General features: G+C 56.0%; 3 protein-coding genes and 1 long non-coding RNA gene across 12 annotated transcripts in view; 2 read left to right on the forward strand and 2 right to left on the reverse strand.

Annotated features, from left to right (window-relative positions):
- The window catches only part of LOC110260087, a 23,853-nt gene extending 20,496 nt beyond the window's left edge, over positions 1-3,357 (reverse strand). The window contains exon 1 of the long non-coding RNA XR_002342911.1: positions 3,041-3,357. This is a non-coding gene — a long non-coding RNA (uncharacterized LOC110260087). The remainder of the gene's footprint in view (positions 1-3,040) is intronic.
- On the forward strand, positions 3,317-9,271 carry IL27 (interleukin 27). Of its 2 annotated transcripts, none has more exons than XM_021085893.1 (5): positions 3,317-3,480; positions 5,568-5,716; positions 5,832-5,930; positions 7,066-7,224; positions 8,728-9,271. In XM_021085893.1, exons 1-5 carry the CDS (start codon positions 3,450-3,452, stop codon positions 8,983-8,985), a joined length of 696 nt encoding a protein of 231 aa, XP_020941552.1. In that variant the 5' UTR covers positions 3,317-3,449; the 3' UTR covers positions 8,986-9,271.
- On the reverse strand, positions 9,143-15,044 carry APOBR (apolipoprotein B receptor). Its single transcript, XM_021088037.1, has 4 exons — positions 14,767-15,044; positions 10,984-14,442; positions 10,033-10,298; positions 9,143-9,944 (listed from the first exon to the last, which is right to left on the reverse strand). Exons 1-4 carry the CDS (start codon positions 15,016-15,018, stop codon positions 9,875-9,877), a joined length of 4,047 nt encoding a protein of 1,348 aa, XP_020943696.1. The 5' UTR covers positions 15,019-15,044; the 3' UTR covers positions 9,143-9,874.
- CLN3 (ceroid-lipofuscinosis, neuronal 3) overlaps positions 14,919-20,497 on the forward strand; it is a 16,733-nt gene continuing 11,154 nt past the window's right edge. The window contains exons 1-5 of one of the 8 annotated variants that reach the window (XM_021085543.1): positions 14,919-15,709; positions 16,378-16,568; positions 16,776-16,878; positions 17,075-17,115; positions 18,950-19,046. In XM_021085543.1, coding sequence (XP_020941202.1) covers positions 16,828-16,878; positions 17,075-17,115; positions 18,950-19,046 — 189 coding nt within the window. In that variant the 5' untranslated portion in view covers positions 14,919-15,709; positions 16,378-16,568; positions 16,776-16,827. 8 annotated transcript variants of the gene reach the window in all.

The raw sequence follows: 20,497 nt of genomic DNA on the forward strand, positions 1-20,497 counted from the left end.
CCACCTGAGGCATATGGAAGTCCCCAGGCTAGGGGTCGAATAGGAGCTACAGCTGCCAGCCTACGCCACAGCCACAGCAGCACGGCCTCTGAGCCGCATCTGCGACCCACCCCACAGCTCACGGCAACAGCAGATCCTTAACACCTGGGATCGAACCTGTGTCCTCATGGATACAGTTGGGTTCATTACTGCTGAGCCACAAGAGGAACTCCCCACACTGGATTCTTAATCCTTTGCGCCAGGCTGGGTATCAAGCCTGCACCTCAGTAGCGATCTGAGCCACTGCAGAGACAATGCCAGATCCTTAACCCACTGTGCCACAGCGGAAACTCCTGTTATCATTTTTCAATGAGGAAACGGAGGTCCAGAGCAGGCTAGTGACTCACCTGAGGTCCCCAGAAAGCTCGACTGCACACTCGAGACTACAGCCCCGGGGTTCTTGGTTTCCTTTCCAGGAGTTCTCACCTTTTACCACATCCCTTCCGCTTCCTGCTGGCCTCAGCCCACGCTTCAGCCCACCAGCCAAGATGCGCTTGAGCCCCAGGTGGGCAGAAATGGGCCCAGGTCCATCTTCCAAGGTTATGGACAGAGGCCAGCCCTGCCCTCATTTCTGCCAACCATCTGCTAAGATCATCAGCCCAGGATCATGCCCAGCAGCCCAGGTGCCTCCTTACACCCCTTAAGGTTGGAGCCTTCGCCAGCGTGGGAGAAAGCTGACTGTGAGACCTCAGGGCTCAGGCCAGTCCCAGACCTGTTGCTCCATCCGGGCAATTTACAGCTCACCAGCTCTGAGCTGAGTTAGACCCTTGTGGCAGAAATCAGGTGTATTCAATAATCTCTTTTTCTTTTTAGGGCCCCACCTGTGGCATATGGAAACTTCCAGGCTAAGGGTCTCATCAGACCTACGGCTGCCAGCCTACGCCAGAGCCACAGCAATGCGGGATCTGAGTCGCGTCTGTGACCTACACCACAGCTCATGGCAATGCCAGATTCTTAACCCACTGAGCAAGGCCAAGGATCAAAGCCGAGTCCTCATGGACACTAGTCGGTTTCTTGAACCACTGATCCACGACGGGAACTCCGAAAAGCCCATTTGTGAAGGGGCCATTTGAGCAGAATAGTAAGGCAAAAGTGAGCTTTGCAGCTATGAAGAGAGTCCTTGGCAGAAGTGCAAAGGTCCTGAGGCAGGAGCATGCCTGGCATGTTCTAGGAGCAATGAGGAGGCCAGTACGGCTAGAGTGTTTTGAGCCAGGATAGAGTGGGCAAAATAAAGAAATGTGAAAAGTCCATCGGAGGCGAGATTTATGGCGGGAAGGAATGAGCCATTCAGGGCAGAATGCCAGTGCCAGGGGGTCCAGGTACAGAGAAAGCTGGAGAAAGGGAATTCCATCCAGAGAAGAGGCAGCAAGGGCATTTGAGGCAGAGAGACCAGCTGTGCAAAGGCAAAGAAGCAGTTGGTGGAGCAGGAAGAGGGCAGGAGGGAGGGGAGAGGCTGGAGGACTCGAGTGCAGCCCGACTGAGAAGAGCAGAGAAGCAGCGAGGGCCGGGAGGTTGTGGCCAGAGAGTGGGAGATGGGGTCCAAGATCAGGGCGAGGTACCGCAGTTCTGGATGACGGCAGGAGTGGCTGCGGTGGGGGTGGGGGGCAGAGGGGTGAGTAGGGCTGCCATGCCTCCAGGACAATGGCAAGACTTGGGGATATAAGGAAGACCAGCCAGGGCCTCTGCCTGTTGCCACCACCCGTCTCAGGATGGATGGAACCCACAGCGGGGAGCACCAGCTGCATGGTACGGGGAGAACCGGTTGGCACCACTGGGGGGCGCTGCAAAGGAAACCGTTCCTGCCTCAGCAGGTGCCAGCAGCTCTTCCTTTTCCTTCTCCTCCAGTAGCCCCCTGGGCTTGCTCCCCTGGCGGGTGCTGGTACTTCCCTGGCAGTTGGTCCCAGGTGGCCCTGCCCAGGCACCGCCGAGGAGGCAGGGTACAGGAAGGGGAAGCCCCCTAGGTTTCTGTCTCAGAGCTGGGACCCAGCAGGGAAACCCCATGGGTCCTAAAAGGAAAGTGGCAGCCGTGGTCTTGGGGGAAGACCAAGAAACCCCCATCTTCTCCCTAAAGATGGGAAATCCAGGGTGGGGCTGAGGGTGGGGCTATGCTGGAAGGGAGAGCGGTAGCCTGGCCCCTGACCGCTGTCTACAGAACAGAAGCACCAGGACAATTCTGGGACCTGGCTGAGCCCTGATCCTGATCTCACAGAACCCCAACTTGGCCACAAGCTGAGCCCTGACCCTGGTCATTGGCTCTTATCCCAGTCCAAGCCGGAGCCCTGACCTGAGTCACAGGCTCAATTGAAACCTTGGCCACAGGAGTTCCTGTGGTGGCTCAAGTGGGAACGAACCCAACTAGTAGCCTTGAGGATGCGGGTTCCATCCCTGGCCTCATTCAGTGGGTTGAGGATCCGGCATTGCCGTGAGCTGCAGTGTAGGTCTCAGACGCAGCTCAGATCTGACATTGCTGCGGCTGTGGTGTAGGCCGGCAGCTGTAGCTCCAATTTGACCCCTAGCCTGGGAACTTCCATGTGTCGCGGGTGCGGCCCTAACAAGACACACACACACACACACACACACACAAACGAAAAAAGAAAAAGAAAGCTTGGCCGCAGACTGAGGTCTGTGCTCTGTCTGAACAGAGCCTAACCACTGATAGCTCTGACCCCAAATATAAGCAGAGCCAGGATGTTGGCTCAGACAAACCTCTGAGGAGTCCAGCCCTCGACCAAGTCCTGATCCTAGTTATAGACTGAGCAGTAATCCTGGATCTGACTCTGGCTGAAGGCTGAGCATGACCCTGAATGCACCTGTTCTCATCCCTGACCCTGGCTGCTATAGATCAAACCCTGTCTCTGTCCGGACCCAGACAAAGCCCCCCTCCCAGCCACCCACCAAGCCCTGACTTCCCTGGCATTCCCTCCCTCAGCCATCTGGTAAACCATAAAAGAGTAAGGATGACTCAAAACCCCCAGTCCCTTCGGATGGGCAATCCCCTTACCTGGCCATCCATCTTTTGCAGGACAGTGAGCTGGTGATGGCGCTAGGATGACAATGACAAAGCAGAGAAACGGGAGGGGGTTCGAGTCTCTGGGACCTACCAGCACGCAGTGTGGGGTGGCACACCCGAGAGTGGGGAAGTGAGGGGAGGGCTGGGCCTGGGAGCCCAGCGGGGGTCAGAAGCTGGGATGGATCGAAACCCCAGCTTCCCGCCTCCCCCACTGCACCTCCCACCCTCTCTGGGAAGGGAAATTACATTTCCCCATTTTAGCGAGGGGTGGCGAGGAGGGAAGACTGAGTGAACACAAAGCCGAAAGTACAAGCAGCACGGAAAGTGAAACTGGGCGCAGCCCCCAGTATAAGATTCCCCCTGCCCGGGAGATGGCTGGCCAAAGAGGCTGGGCCCCGCCATGGGCCAGATGGCAGACGACCTTGGCTGGCGTGAGTTGGAGGCTAGGGCTGGGGGTAGAGGGATGGGGGACTTGGCGGAGCCTGGGCAGAGGGTGGGTGACTTTGACTTCTGTGGCTCAGGGCCAAGGGCTGAAAGATACGGGACCCAGCTGACGGGAGAATGGGATAGAGTCAGACATAAATGGGGAAGAGGGGCTGGGGCAGGGGGGTAATTGCTAGGCCAGGGCTGGGGAGAGGATAAGGTGGGGTGGCTGGCATGCATGGGGGGTCAGGGGCAGAAGGCTGGAGGTTTGGTGAGGGCTGGGCTGAGAATGGGAAGACTGGATGGGTGTGAATGGGGAGAGCTGGGGCAGGTGCTGTGACCAGGGTGGGGACCAGGCAGATAAATGAGGAGTTTCCTTGGAGTGAATGAGCAGGGGCCAGTCCACTTGGCTGAAGACAGGGCGGCCAGAGGAAGAACAGCAGGGCAGGCGGAGCTGGCCCGAGGGGGTGACATTGGGGGCAAGGAGTCAGGAGCTTAACTGGGGCAAGAGTCTGGAGTTTGGAGCTTCGAAGGAGGTCCAGTCTGGGGTTGGTGACTGAAGGGCTCAGAGGCTGGAACCAGAGCTATGGGCGGAGGAGCGGATGGCAGGGGGCTGAGTAGGGACCGAGGGCTGGAGGGTGGAGATGGAACCTTCCAAGTCCAGAGCGCAAGACCCAGGCTTGCCTGCAGAGGTGGAAAGAGAAGCCAAGAGAAGGGTCCGGGGGCTCCACAGCCCAGGCAGGAAGCAGGGAAATGGTACAGCTCGGTTCGAGGTGGGAACACCGTCCCCCAGGGTAGGGGGCAGGGTGGGGAGGGGGAGGGCAGTACCCACCCATACAGCTAGGGAGAACCCCACACTGCTTTCGGTCTCCAGGGTGCCAGAGTGGTCCCAAGTCAGGGAACCCGAATGCTAGCCGTGGCACACACGGCCCACCACGTCTGGTAGCCCATGGAGCGGGGCGGGGAGCTGGAAGCATCCAGAAGCTCCCCGTAGTGTCTATGGAGGGGTCATTTCCAGCAGAGCCCGGGGCGAGAGATCAAGAAGCCATAGGGTTAGAGGCATGGAGAGGAGGGTGAGCAGGAATAGACTTGAACTTCGGGGCTGGTTTTGGTTTGTGTTTCATGGAGAATTGCATAACCCCCCGTGATTGCTAGATTTCCTCTCCCTGAAAGAGAAACACGGCCCTCTTCCCAGAGCCACACTGCCTCTCTTCCCTCTTTCCAGGAAAGACAGGGCAGGAAGCGCTTTCAGGAATCAGCTAATCTGACTCCCCCATTTTACAGATGGGAAACTGAGGCACGGGGAGAGGGGGTGACTTGCTCAAAGGAAGAACCCAAATGAAAACCAGAGGTTCGGCCTCCCATGCCAGGCCTCCTTCTCCTTTCCTGGCCCCTCCTGTCCCTCCCCCCCTGCAAAGTGACCCGTGGGCCTCAGGGGAGGCTGGACCAATCTGTCCTCCTGACTCCCTGGGAGAGAGCTTTTAGCATCACCAGTCCACCCCCGAGGCCCTGGTTCAGGCCATCAGAGCCGCCCGGCTAAGCCTGAGGACTCCTTGGCAGAACAGACGGTGCCTGCTCCGGGGGGTGGTGGTGACCTCCTCTGCGTTCCCTGGCAGAAGCACCCAGGCTCTGCCTTTGGGCAGATCTGGAATCCAGTCCTCAGTCCCTTCATCCTCTGGCTATGTGACCTTGGGCGGGTCAACCCCACTGAAGCTCACTTTCCCCATCTGCAAAATAGGGAGCATGACAGCGACCCTGCGGCCACATACAATCGTGCTGTTTAGTCGCTGAAAAAGGGAGTTAGCTGAGGGAGCTGGTGGGGATGGAGATCCAGCTGGAGATCCGTTTGCAAAAGTGGGGCCTCCATGCAACGCAGTGTCGCCTGGGGAAAGGGCATTTTCCTGTCCTTGGACAGAGGTGACTTACGGTGGCCTTCATAGCTTCCATCTCAGAGCGGTTTTGAGGGGTCAGTGAGATGATACACACACGCGCTTGCCTGTGGCACAGGCTCAGAAGAGACACGGTCCCTTCTTTCTCCTCCTGAGTTCTTCTCAAGCCCTCCGCTCATCTAACTCATCCTTGCCCATCTCTCTAGGGCTCAGCCTTTTGCTGCTTTCCATGCTCCTGGCTCGAGCTGGTGTCTGGGGATTCCCGAGGCCCCCAGGGAGGCCCCCCCTGAGCCTGCAGGAGTTGCAGAGGGAGTTCAAGGTCAGCCTGCATCTCGCCAGGAAGCTGCTGTCTGAGGTTCGGGTCCAGGCCCGCCACTTTGTGAGTCTCCCCGATGCAGCTGGCTGTGGGGGCTGGGAAGACCCCCCTCCCCGATCTCCTCGGGCCTCCACTAACAGACCTTGCCCCATAGGCTGAATCACACCTGCCAGGCGTGAACCTGGACCTGCTGCCCCTAGGAGAGCAGCTCCCCAACGTTTCCCTGAACTTCCAGGCTTGGCGTGGCCTCTCTGTGAGTTGGGGGCTGGGAGGGAGGGGGCAGGCAAACTGGGAATACGGCTGGGCTGGGTGGATGGAGAGAAACTCGAGGATTGCATTGAAAATGGATTTGGGGATGAATTAAAGGATAGAATCTGGATGAGATGTCATTGAATATAAAGATGAAGCTGGGGAGTTTCCGTCATGGCGCAGCAGAAACAAATCCGACTAGGAACCATGAGGTTGCGGGTTCGATCCCTGGCCTCGCTCAGTGGGTTAAGGATCCAACATTGCCATGAGCTGTGGTGTAGGTTGCAGACACAGCTCAGACCCGGCGTTGCTGTGGCTGTGGTGTATGTAGGCCGGCAGCTACAGCTCCGATTTGACCCCTAGCCTGGGAACCTCCACAGGCCACATGTGTGGCCCTAAAAAAGCAAAAAAAAAAAAAAAAAAAAAAGTTGGAATAAAGAAATGGCTCTAGGAAGAGGGTAAGCGTGAAGCTGAGCAAGGGAAGAGGTGGGGTGGGGAATTGAAGGGGATCTGAGATAGAGATTAATCTGGAGGAGGCACAGTAGGAGGAGTCAGAGTAGGGTTAGGCTAAGGACGGGAAGAAGGTTGGGGTGAGGGTGAACATGAAGTGGGGGGCAGAGAAAGGATGGGGATTGCTGGGGAGGACGGGAAGGGAATGAGGGTGGGAGAGAGTTGGAGACGGGATGGAGAGATGGTGACGACGAGGCTGGACACGTGGAAGAAGGGTGGCACTGGGATTGGGAATACGGATGGGGAAGAAGTGGGAGACAGGCTGAAATCAAGTGAGGAGACGGAGATGGGCTGGGCTGGTAGAGAAAGGAATGGCCTGCAGCTGTGTGTGGAGAGTGACAGGAGCATGGAGGCGGGGTTGGGGGATTGAGATGAGCCTGGGCCCGAGACTGAACATGAGGTTGGGAAAGGAGACAGGCTAGAGACCAGAGGCGGTGGAGATGGGGATGGTGATGAGCATAGGAAGGAAGCAGGGATGGAGATGGGGCTCAGGATGAGAATACACATGGCGGTGAATGAGGACAGGAGTCGGGGCTGGAGACGGAACCCAAATAGAGATGAGGTTGGGTTTGAGCTGGGTCATCCTTGGCCTGCAGGCCTTTCCTGATGCCTTCTCTCCCCTTCCACAGGACCCAGAACGACTCTGCTTCCTCTCCATGACACTTCGCCCCTTCCATACCCTGTTGGGGGGGCTGGGGAGCCAGGGGTTCTGGACCAGTTCAGAGAGGATGCAGCTGTGGGCCATAAGGCTGGATCTCCGAGATTTGCAACAGCATCTCCGCTTCCAGGTAGAGTGTCCACCCCCTTCCTCGACCCCCCAGAGACCAACACACAATACGGAGGTTCACTGGCTCCCTTTTAAAACACCCCCTGCCCAGAGGTAGTCTGGAAGGAGATGCTCCAGATCCTGCGCGTGCGTGCGTGCGTGCGTGCGTGCGTGTGTGTGTGTGTGTGTGTGTGTGTAGCTGCACCAGGTCCAAGCTCTGCCCCCTAAAGCTCTGCCTTCTCTTGGGGTCTTGGTCTCAAATGAGAGAGCAGCTCTGAAGCACCCAGGACAGTGCCTGGCATCGGCAGACCCTACAGCAAAGTAGGTTCCCTTCTCCCTCATCCTCTGATATCATCAGATCCTCCTGAACATTTCCAAGGGTAATTGGAATTTTATCCTTAATAAAAGGAGAAGAGAAAATGAAAGCAGTGTAGGAGTTCCCGTCGTGGCTCAGTGCTCACGAATCTGACTAGGAACCATGAGGTTGGGGGTTCGATCCCTGGCCTTGCTCCGTGGGTTAAGGATCCGGCGTTGCCGTGAGCTGGGGTGTAGGTTGCAGACACGGCTCAGTCTGGCCTTGTTGTGGCTGCGGCATAGGCCAGTGGCTACAGCTCCGATTCGACCCCTAGCCTGGGAACCTCCATATGCTGCGGGAGCGGCCCTAGAAAAGGCAAAAAGACAAAAAGAAAAAGAAAAAAGCAGTGTAAAAACTAACCCTGTCACCTTTCCGCCCATTTCTGGTCCTAAGACAACACTTAAGAGAGGAACTTCTGGGGACCGCAAAGCCCCAGGGCAATCCTGGATGAGAGAGAGCCAGCTGCGTGAGCAGACACCTTGCTCTGTGACTTCCGATTTCCTTCCATTTTTTGTTTTTTTTCGGGCCATACCCGTGGCATATGGATGTTCCCAGATTAGGGGTCAAATTGGAGCTGCAGCCACTGGCCTACGCCAGAGCCATAGCAATGTGGGATCCGAGCCACGGCTGCAACCTACACCCCAGCTCACGGCAACGCCAGATCTTTCACCCACTGAGCGAGATCAGGGATTGAACCCATGTCCTCAAGGATACTAGTCGGGTTCATGACTGCTGAGCCACCACTGGAACTCCAGACTTCTATTTTCTTGAACAACAATATCAAAAGATAATCAGTCAGTTCACAGGAAATGATGACCTCATGAAAGATGTGAAATAGGGGGTGTCCAGAAAAATCATGAGCTTGTGGTCTCTGAGGTCATCCTGCACAGGACACATAGAGAAACAAGGACGCGTGCTGGCTTTGGCCACACACATACTAAAATTAGAATGACGCAGAAAAGATTAGCCTGGCCCCCTGTAACCCACCGAGCGAGGCCAGGGATCGAACCCGCAACCTCATGGTTCCTAGTTGGATTCGTTTCAGCTGCGCCATGATGGGAATTCTGGAAGTGTTCCATATTAAAAAAGAAAGAAAGAAAAGAAAAGAACCAAGGACTCATTCGGGGTCTCGGGCTGGCCTTTCTCTGACCCAGGAGCCTCTCCTTACAGGTGCTGGCTGCTGGATTCAACCTACCTGGTCAGGAGGAGGAGGAGAACGAGGCAGGGAAGGAGATGCTCCCAGGGGCTCCGGGCGGTCCCTCGAAGCCGGCAGCGCAGGTGTCCTGGCCGAGGCTCCTCTACACTTACCAGTTGCTACGCTCCTTGGAACTTGTCTTGTCTCGGGCCATGAGGGACTTTCTGCTGCTCTCCCGGGCCGGGAACCCAGCCCCGGCCTTGGGGTTCCCAACACCCAGCTCCCCACCCTGATGGAATGACGTCTCAGCACCTTCCCTCCACCCACTCGAGGACTGGAGTCTGGGCCACCAGGACCCCTTCCAGCTCATCTGCCATAGACAAGGCAGGACTCCCTGGATCTCCCGCCCCAGACGCCACTCAATAACGTAAGGCCCCTCCAGTCCTTGCCTGATATTTATTTCTTGGATATTTATTTATTGTTCAGGGAAATGATGGTTTATTTATTGTTTGGGGGCCTGCTAGTCATCCTCAGACTAGGCAGCCATGCTGGGTGCATTAATAAAGCACTCTCACCCTCTCTCTGCCTCGGCTTCTTTTTGGAGAAGGGGTGCCTGACACCCATGGGGGCCTGGAATGTCTGCAGCTTCTGACCACCCTGGACTCCTCTGCTCCTACTTTTGGGGGGTTCCTGGCCTGCATCCCCTGCCCCCCACTCTGGCTACTTCAGCTGGTGGTTGCCATAGTAACCAGCAGACTTCCAAGTCTGAGCTCCCACTTTGGAAGCTCAAGACGGCTGGTCGGCTTCCCATCAGCTTTTGCTTACAAATGGCGTTCCCCTGGGCTTCCTGACCCCTTCCTCTGGGGACCTGTCTCCGTCCCCTCTCAGCCCTCCAGGCCCCTGACACAGGCTGGGGGCGGTGGTCAAGGCAGGACATCAGAGAGAGGTGATTCCAGGCAGAGCCGTGGTCCATCAGCCGCACTGGAGAGTCAGACTCCCTGCGTTCATGGTTTTTGAAGAGATCTGGTTCTTTCTGCTCCGTGGAGGCCACGCCAAGAAACTAAGGCCCAGAAGGTGGGAAGGATGCATCACAAATGGCAGAGGGAGCCAGGCTGAGCAGGGATCCACACAGCCTTTGGAGCCTTGCTCAGGGTGTGGCCCCCCCAGAGTCTCAAGTCCTGGTCACTGGGTCTTTGGCTGGCCCAGCCTGGCCCGCAGTTCCTGCATCATGCCGGGATGCCCGAGGCCAAACCTGCGGGTAGAAGATGAACCGAGGGAGCTAGTCTCCAGGGGCTACCTGCCTCCCCCATCCCAGCCCTGTCACCTCACCCTGTGCTTACCCCTGTCCCAGGGGCCTTCTCCTAGCTGGCAACGGGGTCCCTTCGGACCTTGGGGGGCTTGGCTCTGGGGTGTTCTCTGGCTGGAGAAGTCTCTGCTCGGAGGCTGGCAGCTCCTCTTCTGGTGGGGGGCTGGGAGGCTCCTCCTGCTGCTCGGGGGCCAGGGACCGCCGGAAAGAGGGCCGGGAGCGGCGCTGTGAGGCGCTTCGGGAGAGAAAGACCCGGCTCCTCGGGATGGAGACATCCAGGCGAGACCCAGGGAGCCGGGCCTACAGGGAAGACAGCATTTGAGATACCACGGGGGGGGCCGCTTGGGGGGGGGAGTTCCCATTGTGGCTCAGTGGGTTAAGAACCCAATTAGTAGGAGTTCCCGTTGTGGTGCAGCAGAAATGAATCTGACTAGGAACCATGAGGTGGTGGGTTCGATCCCTGGCCTCACTCAGTGGGTTAAGGATCCGGCGTTGCCATGAGCTATGGTGTAGACCGCAGACGTGGCTTGGATCCAGTGTTATTGTGGCTGTGGTGTAGGCTGGCAGCTACAGCTCTGATTAGACCCCTAACTTGGTGACCTCCATATGCTGCGAGTGCAGCCCTAAAAAGACAAAAAAAAAAAAAAAAAAAAAAGTACCCAACTAGTATCCATGAGGATGCAGGTTCAATCCCTGCCTCGCTCAATGGGTTAAGGCTCCAGTATCCCCACAAGCTGCAGCCTAGCTGCAGCTGTGGCTCAGATCCCATCTACACTGTTATCCTGTGGTGTAGGCCAGCAGCTGCAGCTCCCATTTGACTCCTAGCCTCGGAACTTCCATATGCCGCAGGGGTGCCCCCCCAACCCCGCAAAAAAAAAAAAAAAAAAAAAAAAAGTGGGAAAAAAAAAAAGAGAGAAAGAGGTACCACGAGGCTGGCTTTGAGGTTCTACTCTGTCCAGCCCTCGATGCTACCCAGAGCCCTCACCTCACTCCAGGTGCCGTGAGCATCCCCTGCGGCGCTCCCTGCAGCCTCGCTACACGGTCCAGGCTCGGCCTCTGCAAGGTCCTGGTTTGTCCACTGGTCCTCTTGGACTTGCATATCCTCCAGGCCTTCTGGATCATTCTCAGCCTCTGCCTTTTGGTCTTGGACATCCTCCATGTCAAGAGGTCTTTGTGCCTCTCCCTCAGGGGGCTGGTCCCCAGGCTGCCCCTCACCACCTGGCCCCTGTTCCCTCACTTGCCAGCCCCCAGCCTTTTCTTCCCAGAGTATCTGGCCTCCTGGGAGGCCCTCTGCCCTCCACGCCTGGAAGCCTGAAGTAACATCCACCAGCCCACAGCTTTCTTCTGCCACTGCAAACGCCCCAGGCTCCACCTGCTCCCGGTCAGGCTCGCCCTCCGTGGCCTCAAAAGCCTCTACTTGGCCACCCCTGCCAGGCACCCCCTTCTCTGCGGAGCCCTCCAGGCCAAACTCCTGCCAGCCTCGCTTCTCACCCTCTGCAGCCTCCACCAGCTCTTCACCTCCACCAGATTCCGCTCTCCCTTCGGAGTCCCAGCCTCTCCCACCTGCTTCCCTGGCCTCTCTTTCAGGCCCTTCCCCAGCCCCAGGCGCTCTTCCATCCAAAGCGGCCCTGTCCTCCACATTCTGGGCAGCCAAAGAATTTGCCTCCGTGTCCTTGCTGTCCTGGAGCCTCCAGCCACTCCTGAATGTTCTGTCTGCCCCCCAGGGCACGACCGCCTCCCCCTCCCCCTCCCTGGTATCTCCAGCATCTGACTCTCCTGGGGACGGGCTGGTCCCTGCTGCTGGCCCATGCCCTCCACCCAGCCCCTGGTTCTCTGCTCCCAGGGCCTCGCCCTCCTCTGCTCCGTGCCAGGCTTCCTTTGCTGTCACGCACTCCTCGGCTGCCTCCAGGATGTCTGGTGGCGCAGATTCTCGGCCTCTTTCAGCCTCAGCCACAGCCTGGCCTCCCACAGCCTCCTCCATCCCATCCTCAGCATCCTCATCTTCCTCCTGGGAATTCCCTCTCTCCTCATCCCTTCTTTGGCTGTTTCCCCAGGCTTCCACCACTGAGCTATTGGGCTCGACATCCCCTGCATTCCTAGAATATTCCTCCAGGATCCTCTCTGTCTCTTCCTTGCCCGGGGCTGGAATACTCCAGAGCTCTTCCTGACCCACCTGCCCTCCCTCAGGTTGCTCCCCTGGGGCCTGGGGACCTCCTACCAGCTCAGGTTCTTGGTTTTCTGTGACCTCGTGCTCAAGGCCCCCCCACTCTGCCTCCAGTGCTTCTACCCCCATCTGAGCCTCCTCCTCTCCCCTCTCCCTGCTGAACTCCTGGGGCCTGGCCTCTGGGGTTTTCTCCGAGTCAGCTGCACCTTCAGCCTCTTTTGCCACTTCGTCCTGGAGCAGCTCAGCCTCTGCGGCCCAGCAACTTTCCTCAGGCTGCTTGGCTTCCTCTGCCTGCACCACCTCCTGGAGGCTGGCTTGAGAGGCCCCAGTCTCTGCATCTTGCCTCCCTGGGGCTTCTTCCTCAGCTTGATCTGCCTGGACCTCCAGGCCCTCCCCCAGCAGCCCCTCTGACCCCTGGCCTTCCTCACCCTCGCTCCCTGCTCTCTGCTCCCTAGCTGCTTCTAACACTCCCTCAGTTCCCAGGGCCTGTGTCTGTTCGGGGAACAGGCTCACCTCAGCCTCTCTGGGCTCATCCACCTCCCACCTCTGGTCTCCCTTGCAGGTCTCCTCTAGGGCCCAGGCTCTCCCAGTCCCCATGGAGGTCCTTTCTCCTGGGAATGCCCCATGTTCTGTCTCGTTGACTGCGAGAAGGTCAGCCTCCTCCCTGCCCGAGATTGTCTCAGCCTCCTCTCTGTCCGAGATTGTCCTAGCCTCCTCTCTGCCCGAGGTTGCCCCGGCCTCTTCTCTGCCCAAGATTGTCTCGGCCTCCTCTCTGCCTGAGGTTGTACTGGCCTCCTCTCTGCCGGAGGTTGTCTCAGCCTCCTCCCTGCCCGAGATTGTCCCAGCCTCCTCTCTGCCCGAGGTTGCCCCGGCCTCTTCTCTGCCTGAGATTGTCTCAGTCTCCTCTCTGCCTGAGGTTGTACTGGCTTCCTCTCTGCCGGAGGTTGTCTCAGCCTCCTCTCTGTCCGAGATTGTCCCAGCCTCCTCTCTGCCCGAAGCTGCCCTGGCCTCTTCTCTGCCCGAGATTGCCCTGGCCTCCTCTCTGCCCGAGATTGTCTCGGCCTCCTCCCTGCCCAAGATTGTCCTGCCCTCCTCTCTGCCTGAGGTTGTCTCAGCCTCCTCTCTGTCCGAGATTGTCCCGGCCTCCTCTCTGTCCGAGATTGTCCCGGCCTCCTCCCTGCCCGAGATTGTCCTGCCCTCCTCTCTGCCTGAGGTTGTCTCAGCCTCCTCTCTGTCCGAGATTGTCCTGCCCTCCTCTCTGCCTGAGGTTGTCTCAGCCTCCTCTCTGTCCGAGATTGTCCCGGCCTCCTCCCTGCCCGAGATTGTCCTGCCCTCCTCTCTGCCTGAGGTTGTCTCAGCCTCCTCTCTGTCCGAGATTGTCCCAGCCTCCTCTCTGTCCGAGATTGTCCCGGCCTCCTCTCTGCCCGAGGTTTCCCCAGCCTCTTCTCTGCCCAAGGTTGCTCCGGCCTCCTCTCTGCTTGAGATTGTCCCAGGCTCCTCCCTGCCTGAGGTTCCCCCATCCTCAGATTCTGCCCCTGCCTCCTGTGTCCCCTGTGCCCTTGTGCTTTGGCCACCGCTCACCACAACCACCTCTTCTTCCCTTCCAGCCCCTCTGTCCCCAGGCCCCCGGACCTCCTCTGCAGCTGCCTCCTTGACCACCTGCTCTGACCCATCGTCATCCCCCGCCACCTTTTGCCCATCAGCACCGGCCTTCCCCTCAGGCTCCTTATGCCAGGTCCACTCTGACTCCGCCCCTCTGGCCACCCCTGGCTCTGCTGCTCTGAACTCTTCCTCTTCCTCCCATTCCCAGGTTCTCGGTGTCTCCTTTCTGTTCACTTCCTGCTCATCAGCCTTCTGGCTCTCCTGGGATTGGCTCCTCCTGTCTCGACCAGCCTCAGAACCTGCCTCAGGCTTCTTTCTGGCCTCCAAGGGGACACTGAACTCCTGGCATCTGGTGGCCTTGGCTGCCTCCCAGGCCCCAGTGTCCTGCCTATCTGCTTGAGCCCCATGGGAGCTGCCTTCTCCCCCACCCCAGGTCTGTTCGGTAGCCGAGCTTCCCTCTGGGCATCTTCCAGCCTCTCCAGTGCCTCTGAGCCCTCTCTCCCCCTTGCTTTGGCTGCCTCCAAGGCCCTCCAGGGCCTCCTGGGCTTCCTCCTCTACCATCCTCCCCAGCCTTCCTGCAGCCACTTCCCCCAGTTCTTCCGCTGCCCATGCCTCCCTCCTCTCTGCTGTGGGGACTTCATCTCCTAGAAGGTAGGAGACAAAGGTGCTGAAAGAATCCTAGAAGAAAAGAGGGGTGGGAACAAAGGCATTAAGGGGAGGCCCAGCCCTCTCCCTGGGAGCCTTGGGCCAGAGGAACTCAGGATAAGGAGAAGGGCGTTCTGGGATCTACGAGAAGGAGGGCAGGATTTGCAGAAGAAGTAGGAAAGGGCCTAGATTAAGGGTATGTGGATGTGTTTGTAGAGATGGGGGGATTGAAATCCAGAGAAGATTGGGTTCCCTGGGGCAGGAACCTTGACTCTGGGAAAAGGCTCAAAGGAGAAGAAGAAGGCAGGTCCCCAGGAAGCAGGGTGAAAGTCTGTGGCATCTCTTTGCCCCTCTCACCAGTGCCCCCCTCAAGGCCTGATGCAGCCCAGGGAGATGTAGCCGGAGGAAATCCATCCTGTCTGTCTCTGTCTGTGTGTCCAGAAGGCTGACAGTGACCGTCCCCACCCACCAAGACAAGCCAGGCTTCCCCAGGACCCAAGACACTTCCTCTTCCCCTGTCTCTCCCTCACACATCCCCACCCCAAGCCCTGCCCACTTTCCGTAATGCCCACAGCTGCTTCCAGTCCAGGCTGGGAAATGGGTGCACATCAAACAGGGGACTCAAGGGTACCTGTGGAGCGGAAAGGGCAAGGGAGGAGGACTGAGAGGGAAAAGTGGGAGCTGGAGACCTTAGAATTGGGGAGGGGGAGGGGGCATTGTCAATTGCAGCTCAAGTGACTCAGGTCTTGTATTTACACCTCAGCCATTTCCGTCTCCCCCCAAAGCCACAGCCTCTCTGTGAGAGGAAGCTGGGGTTTGTGGTTCCTGTTTTGCTTGAGGACAAGGAGTAGGAGGGATGAGGGGGCTGCTAAGCGCTCTGGCTTCTCATTTCAGGGTCATTAATTCTTCCCTAAGAGGAAGAAGGGGCTGTACTGGTGACTCCAATGACTATTCCTTCACCTGTAGTCATTCTTGCAAAACAACACTTGGCTAAGTTTTGTATTGCGGTTATTTACGTCTACCTCCCACCCTCCTCTGAGTTCCTCAAAGGCGGAGGTCATGTATGACCTGTTGCTGAATTTCTAGAGCCCTGCATGGGTAGTAGGTTCCCGTTTGTCTTTGGTTGAGTGATCTGGGAAGCAAACCAAAGTGGGTACATTTCAAACAGCCCTCTGAGGCCCTGGTGGTGAGAAAGAGCTGGGACAGGTGAGCACCAACTGCTGGAAGCTCACAGAAGAGATCGGCAGGGGAAGGACGTGATGAAGAAAATTCAGGATGCTGCTTTATCACCTGGAGGAAGGTAAGAGACTAATCGCTCCTTATTTGGGACTATGTGAAGTGACCTCGATCTACACCTCTTCCTCCAGCCCCCTCCCTAAGCCTCCCTTTCCAAATTTCCAATTAGAGGAACTAGATGAGCTGACAGAGTCAGAATCTGGGCCTTAGAATCATTGGGTCTAAGCACCTCTGATGCAGGCAGGAATCCAGCAGCCTGCTCAGCCTGTCTCTGGTGCTCTATTTCTTATTGCTGAAAGAGTCTCTAAGGTCACCTTTAGATCTAACATTGAATGATCATCAGTGACTTTCTCTTTTTGCTTTCTCATCTGTAAAACCAGGGCTGAACTGCTTTGGTTCTAAGATAATTTTAGAAAAGAGATCTCTTTACCGCCTTGGATACTCCAATAGATAATTCATGAAATCTTTTTAGGTGGGTGTTATCTTTATTTTCAGTTTCTAAAGCAATCTAAAGGCAACAGAAATAAGAATGACCTGAAGCTGGCCGTCTTTGTTCTCAGCCAGAAACAGTCCGAGCTAGCCGGGTGGCCATGGCTGTTTCTGGCAATTGCAGGCCATGAAAAGGAGCCGAAGCCGTTCGCAGCCATTATTAGTGCTGGCACGATACGGTCACGGTCTTGGGCGCTCGCTAACTAACGTCATGGCCCTTCTTGTTGATCCTACCCACTCCAGTTTTAAAGCAGTGGTTCCAGGGTTCCCTCGGTCTCTCTCTGTCCCACGCCCGGAAGCTGGGAAGGTCTAAGGCGAAGACAGGGAGAAGACCCGGAAGTGGGGCCGTCCTTCAAGCACGTGATGAGGGAACACACCGGTGCTGTCACGTGACTCGCCGTTCCTGGGTGCTGAATGTTTAGCTGCTCTTAAAGGTACAGGCTGCAGGGCCCCCTGCATTAGACGGGGCGGAGGCAGAGTCCGACCGGTGGGTCTTGGTGGGGCGTTCGAGGGCGCGAGATGGAGCCCGGGGTTAGGGCCGTGGCTCGCCGGGCGCGAGTGCAGCGGAGAAGCCGGAGCTGGGACCGGCAGTGGGGCGTTGATCCTTCTCACCTGTCACAGCCCCTCATCCGCCCCATCAGGGCCAACTCTGAACTCTCGCTGACTCTGGACCCTTCGGGGGACCTCAACTTGATGCCATGGGAGGCTGCGCGGGCTCGCGGCAGCGCCTTTCGGATTCGGAGGGTGAGTATTCCCGCCCACCCTCATGGGATTGACTACCTCTGTCTCCGCGACCCACCTGACAGGTTTGGGCGCTGGTCGGCCCCAGGAGAACACCGGTGGGGCCACCGTGCACCTGAGAGTGGGGTGGGGGTCATGCCCTCTTCTCCTCCCCCTTCCAGGGGAGGAGACCGACCCGGCACCTCGGCCTCCTCTGCAGGACCGTCAGGGCGCCCATTGGAAGAACGCGGTGGGCTTCTGGTGAGTGGCCTGAAGAGTGCAGCAGAAGTAAAAGTGGGGCGGGAAGAAGGAAGCGACCAGAGGAAAGAGGGAAGAAAGAGTGGAGCTTCGAAAAAGGAGCTGAATCCACAAAATATTTGCTGAACCATTTGGTTGGCCCTGAGGCAGTGTGTAAATCTCCCAAATTTCACTCATTCACTTTTCACCTTCACCTTTTGGCCACACCCTCCTATCATCTGTAGGGTTACTTCAACCAACTCAGGCTTTAAATTTGAAAGTACGTTTATTTCTAAAAGAAAATGTTAAGATTACTGGTTTGGGGGGTATTTGTTCTCATTTGTTTGGTTTTTTTTTTTCCTTTTTGACTGCACACGTGGCATGCAGAAGTTGCCAGAGCAGGGATCAAACCTTTACCATAGCAGTGACAACACTGCTGGATCTTTAATGCAGTGAGCCACCAGAGAATTCCTTAAAAGAAAACTTTAGATCACTACTCTGGATGGAAAACCAGTATTTTCTTAATGCACATTTAAATAAATGCAGCACTATTTTTCTTTTTAAGGGCGGCACCTGAGGCATATGGAAGTTCCCAGGCTAAGGGTCAATCAGAGCTACAGCTGGCAGTCTACACCATAGCTCATGGCAACATCCGATCTTTAACCCACTGAGTGAGGCCATGGATTGAACCTGAATCCTCAATGGATACTAGTCAGATTCATTTCCACTGTACCGCAGTGGGAACTCCTGCATCACTATTTTTTAAATGTCTCCCATCTACCTCCTAAAAATCATTCAAATACTGAGCCTTGGGAATAGTTCTAGCACGAACCTAAACATCAAAGACTTGGGTAGTAGGTTGGATTGGAAGTGAGGCTCCCTCTTTGAGCCTCAGTTTCTCATCAGTAAAATGGGAAGAGTAGCAGTACCACTTCCAAGGCTTGTGAAAAGGACACATGACGTCCTGGTGCTGGGCCCAGTTCCCTTCCCATCACTGATGGCAGCTCTGAGAGATGAGAGTAAGGAAACAAGATCCTTCATGGATCTTAAAGGGTATTATCTTATTTTGATCTCTGCAGCCCTCTGAGATAAGAGAAATTTTTCTTTTCTTCTCTCTCTTTTTTTTTTTTTTTTTTTTTTTTTTGTCTTTTTGCCTTTTCTGGGGCCACACCTGCGGCATATGGAGATTCCCAGGCTAGGGGTCTAATCGGGGCTATTGCTGCCGGCCTACACCAGAGCCACAGCAATGTGGGATCCGAGCCACATCTGCAACGTACACCACAGCTCAGGGCAACGCCGGATCCTTAACCCATTGAGCAAGGCCAGGGATCGAACCCTCAACCTCATGGTTCCTAGTCAGATTCATTAACCACTGATGTGAACTCCCTGAGACAGAGAAATTTATATCCCTGTTTTCCACATCAGCACACTGAGGCCGCTCAAGTAGGAAGTGGCAGCGTGGGACCTGAGCATAATCCTTTGGGTTTCAAGCTCCCCAGGAGCTTTCTGTTGTACCACAATCAGAGACAGTGGATCAGTGGATGAGAAATACCCTAGGACCTGACTCATGGGGGGAGCTTGGAGGAGAAAGTCATCCAGATGCCTTCTTTCTCGTCCTCCTGGGAAAAGTCTTGGCGATTAGATGTGACCCCAAGTTTGTCGTCCCAAAGTCTGTATTTCTGACCCTCACACTACATGGAGATGGGGGTCTGGTGATAGAAAAAAAGGAGGTACAGGGAAAGGGGAGGTTTGGTGCTAAAACTGCGGATAGATTGTAGTCCTGAAAGAAGGTTATGGTCTAATATGTCAGTTATGTCTTATGAAAACTTGGGGGTGGGATCTGTCCTGCTCACTCCAGGCTCCTGGGCCTCTGCAACAACTTCTCTTATGTGGTGATGCTCAGTGCTGCCCACGACATCCTTAGTCACCAGAGAGCACCTGGGAACCAGAGCCACGTAAGTGACCCTCTCTTTCTGCCACCACTACCACCATGTCTGGTTCCTCTGGGAAGATAGGGACTCACCCTGGGGCAGAGATTCCAGGGAAAAATTCTTTTTTTTTTTTTTTTTTTTGTCTTTTTGTCTTTTGTTGTTGTTGCTATTTCTTGGGCTGCTCCCGCGGCATATGGAGGTTCCCAGGCTAGGGGTTGAATCGGAGCTGTAGCCACCGGCCTACGCCAGAGCCACAGCAATGCGGGTTCCGAGCCGCGTCTGCAACCTACACCACAGCTCACGGCAACGCCGGATTGTTAACCCACTGAGCAAGGGCAGGGACCGAACCCGCAACCTCATGGTTCCTAGTCGGATTCGTTAACCACTGCGCCACAACGGGAACTCCGGAAAAAATTCTTAGAATGAGATGGCTAAGGGGTGGGGCAAGAGGGCTGAAGGTCCCAGACCTCAGAGCAGGAAGGGTCTTTGAGAATCAATGGGGGGAGTTCCCATCGTGGCGCAGTGGAAACAATCCGACTAGGAACCATGAGGTTGCGGGTTCGATCCCTGGCCTCGCTCAATAGGTTAAGGATCTGGCGTTGCTGTGAGCTGCAGTGTAGGTCACAGACAAGGCTCAGATCCCACGTTGCTATGGCTGTGGTGTAGGCTGGCAGCTGTAGCTCCAATTCCACCTGTAGCCTGGGAACCTCCCTATGCCAGCAGCGGGCGGGGGATGGGGCAGGAGGGGGGAGGTTCCCTAAAAAGCAAAAAAAAAAAAAAAAAAAAAAAAAGGAAAAAAAATCTATTGGGTGGTTGCCAAGGGGGAGGGGGAGGAAGTGGCGTGGTCTGGGAATTTGGGGTTAATGGATGCAAACTATTGCCTTTGGAATGGATAAGCAATGAGATCCTGCTGTGTAGCACTGGGAACTATATCTAGTCACTTGTGATGGAGAATGATAATGTAAGAAAAAAAGAATGTATGTATGTATGTGTAACTGGGTCACCTTGCTGTATGGTAGAAAATTGACAGAACACTGTAAACCAGCTATAATGAAAAAAAAATCATTTTAAAAAAGAATCAATTAGTAGCAGCTGTGCAAACAAATGTTGGCTGAATGGGACTATGGTCTAAGGCCTGGTTTTTTAACCCCTACACTGCTGACATTTGGGGCTGGACAGTTCTTTGTTGTGGGACTTTCCTGTGTGCTGTACGATGTTTAGCAGCATCTCTGGCCTCTACTTGCTGGATGCCAATAGCCAATCTGCCACCCTCCAGTTGTCTAACAGCCAAGAATGTCTCCAGGCATTGCTAGATGTTTCCTAGAGGGTATACTCACCTCTGGTTGAGACCCTCTCATCTGATGAGCGGGAGGATGCAGACCCAAGGGGAGCAGCTGCCACCTTTCAGGTCCAACAGGGAATTTGGTCCAAGATCAGATTTTCTAGAAACTCAAATTATTTAAGTTGAAGTTCCT

Source organism: Sus scrofa, chromosome 3 (genome assembly GCF_000003025.6).
Source record: "Sus scrofa isolate TJ Tabasco breed Duroc chromosome 3, Sscrofa11.1, whole genome shotgun sequence".
Lineage (NCBI taxonomy): Eukaryota > Metazoa > Chordata > Mammalia > Artiodactyla > Suidae > Sus > Sus scrofa.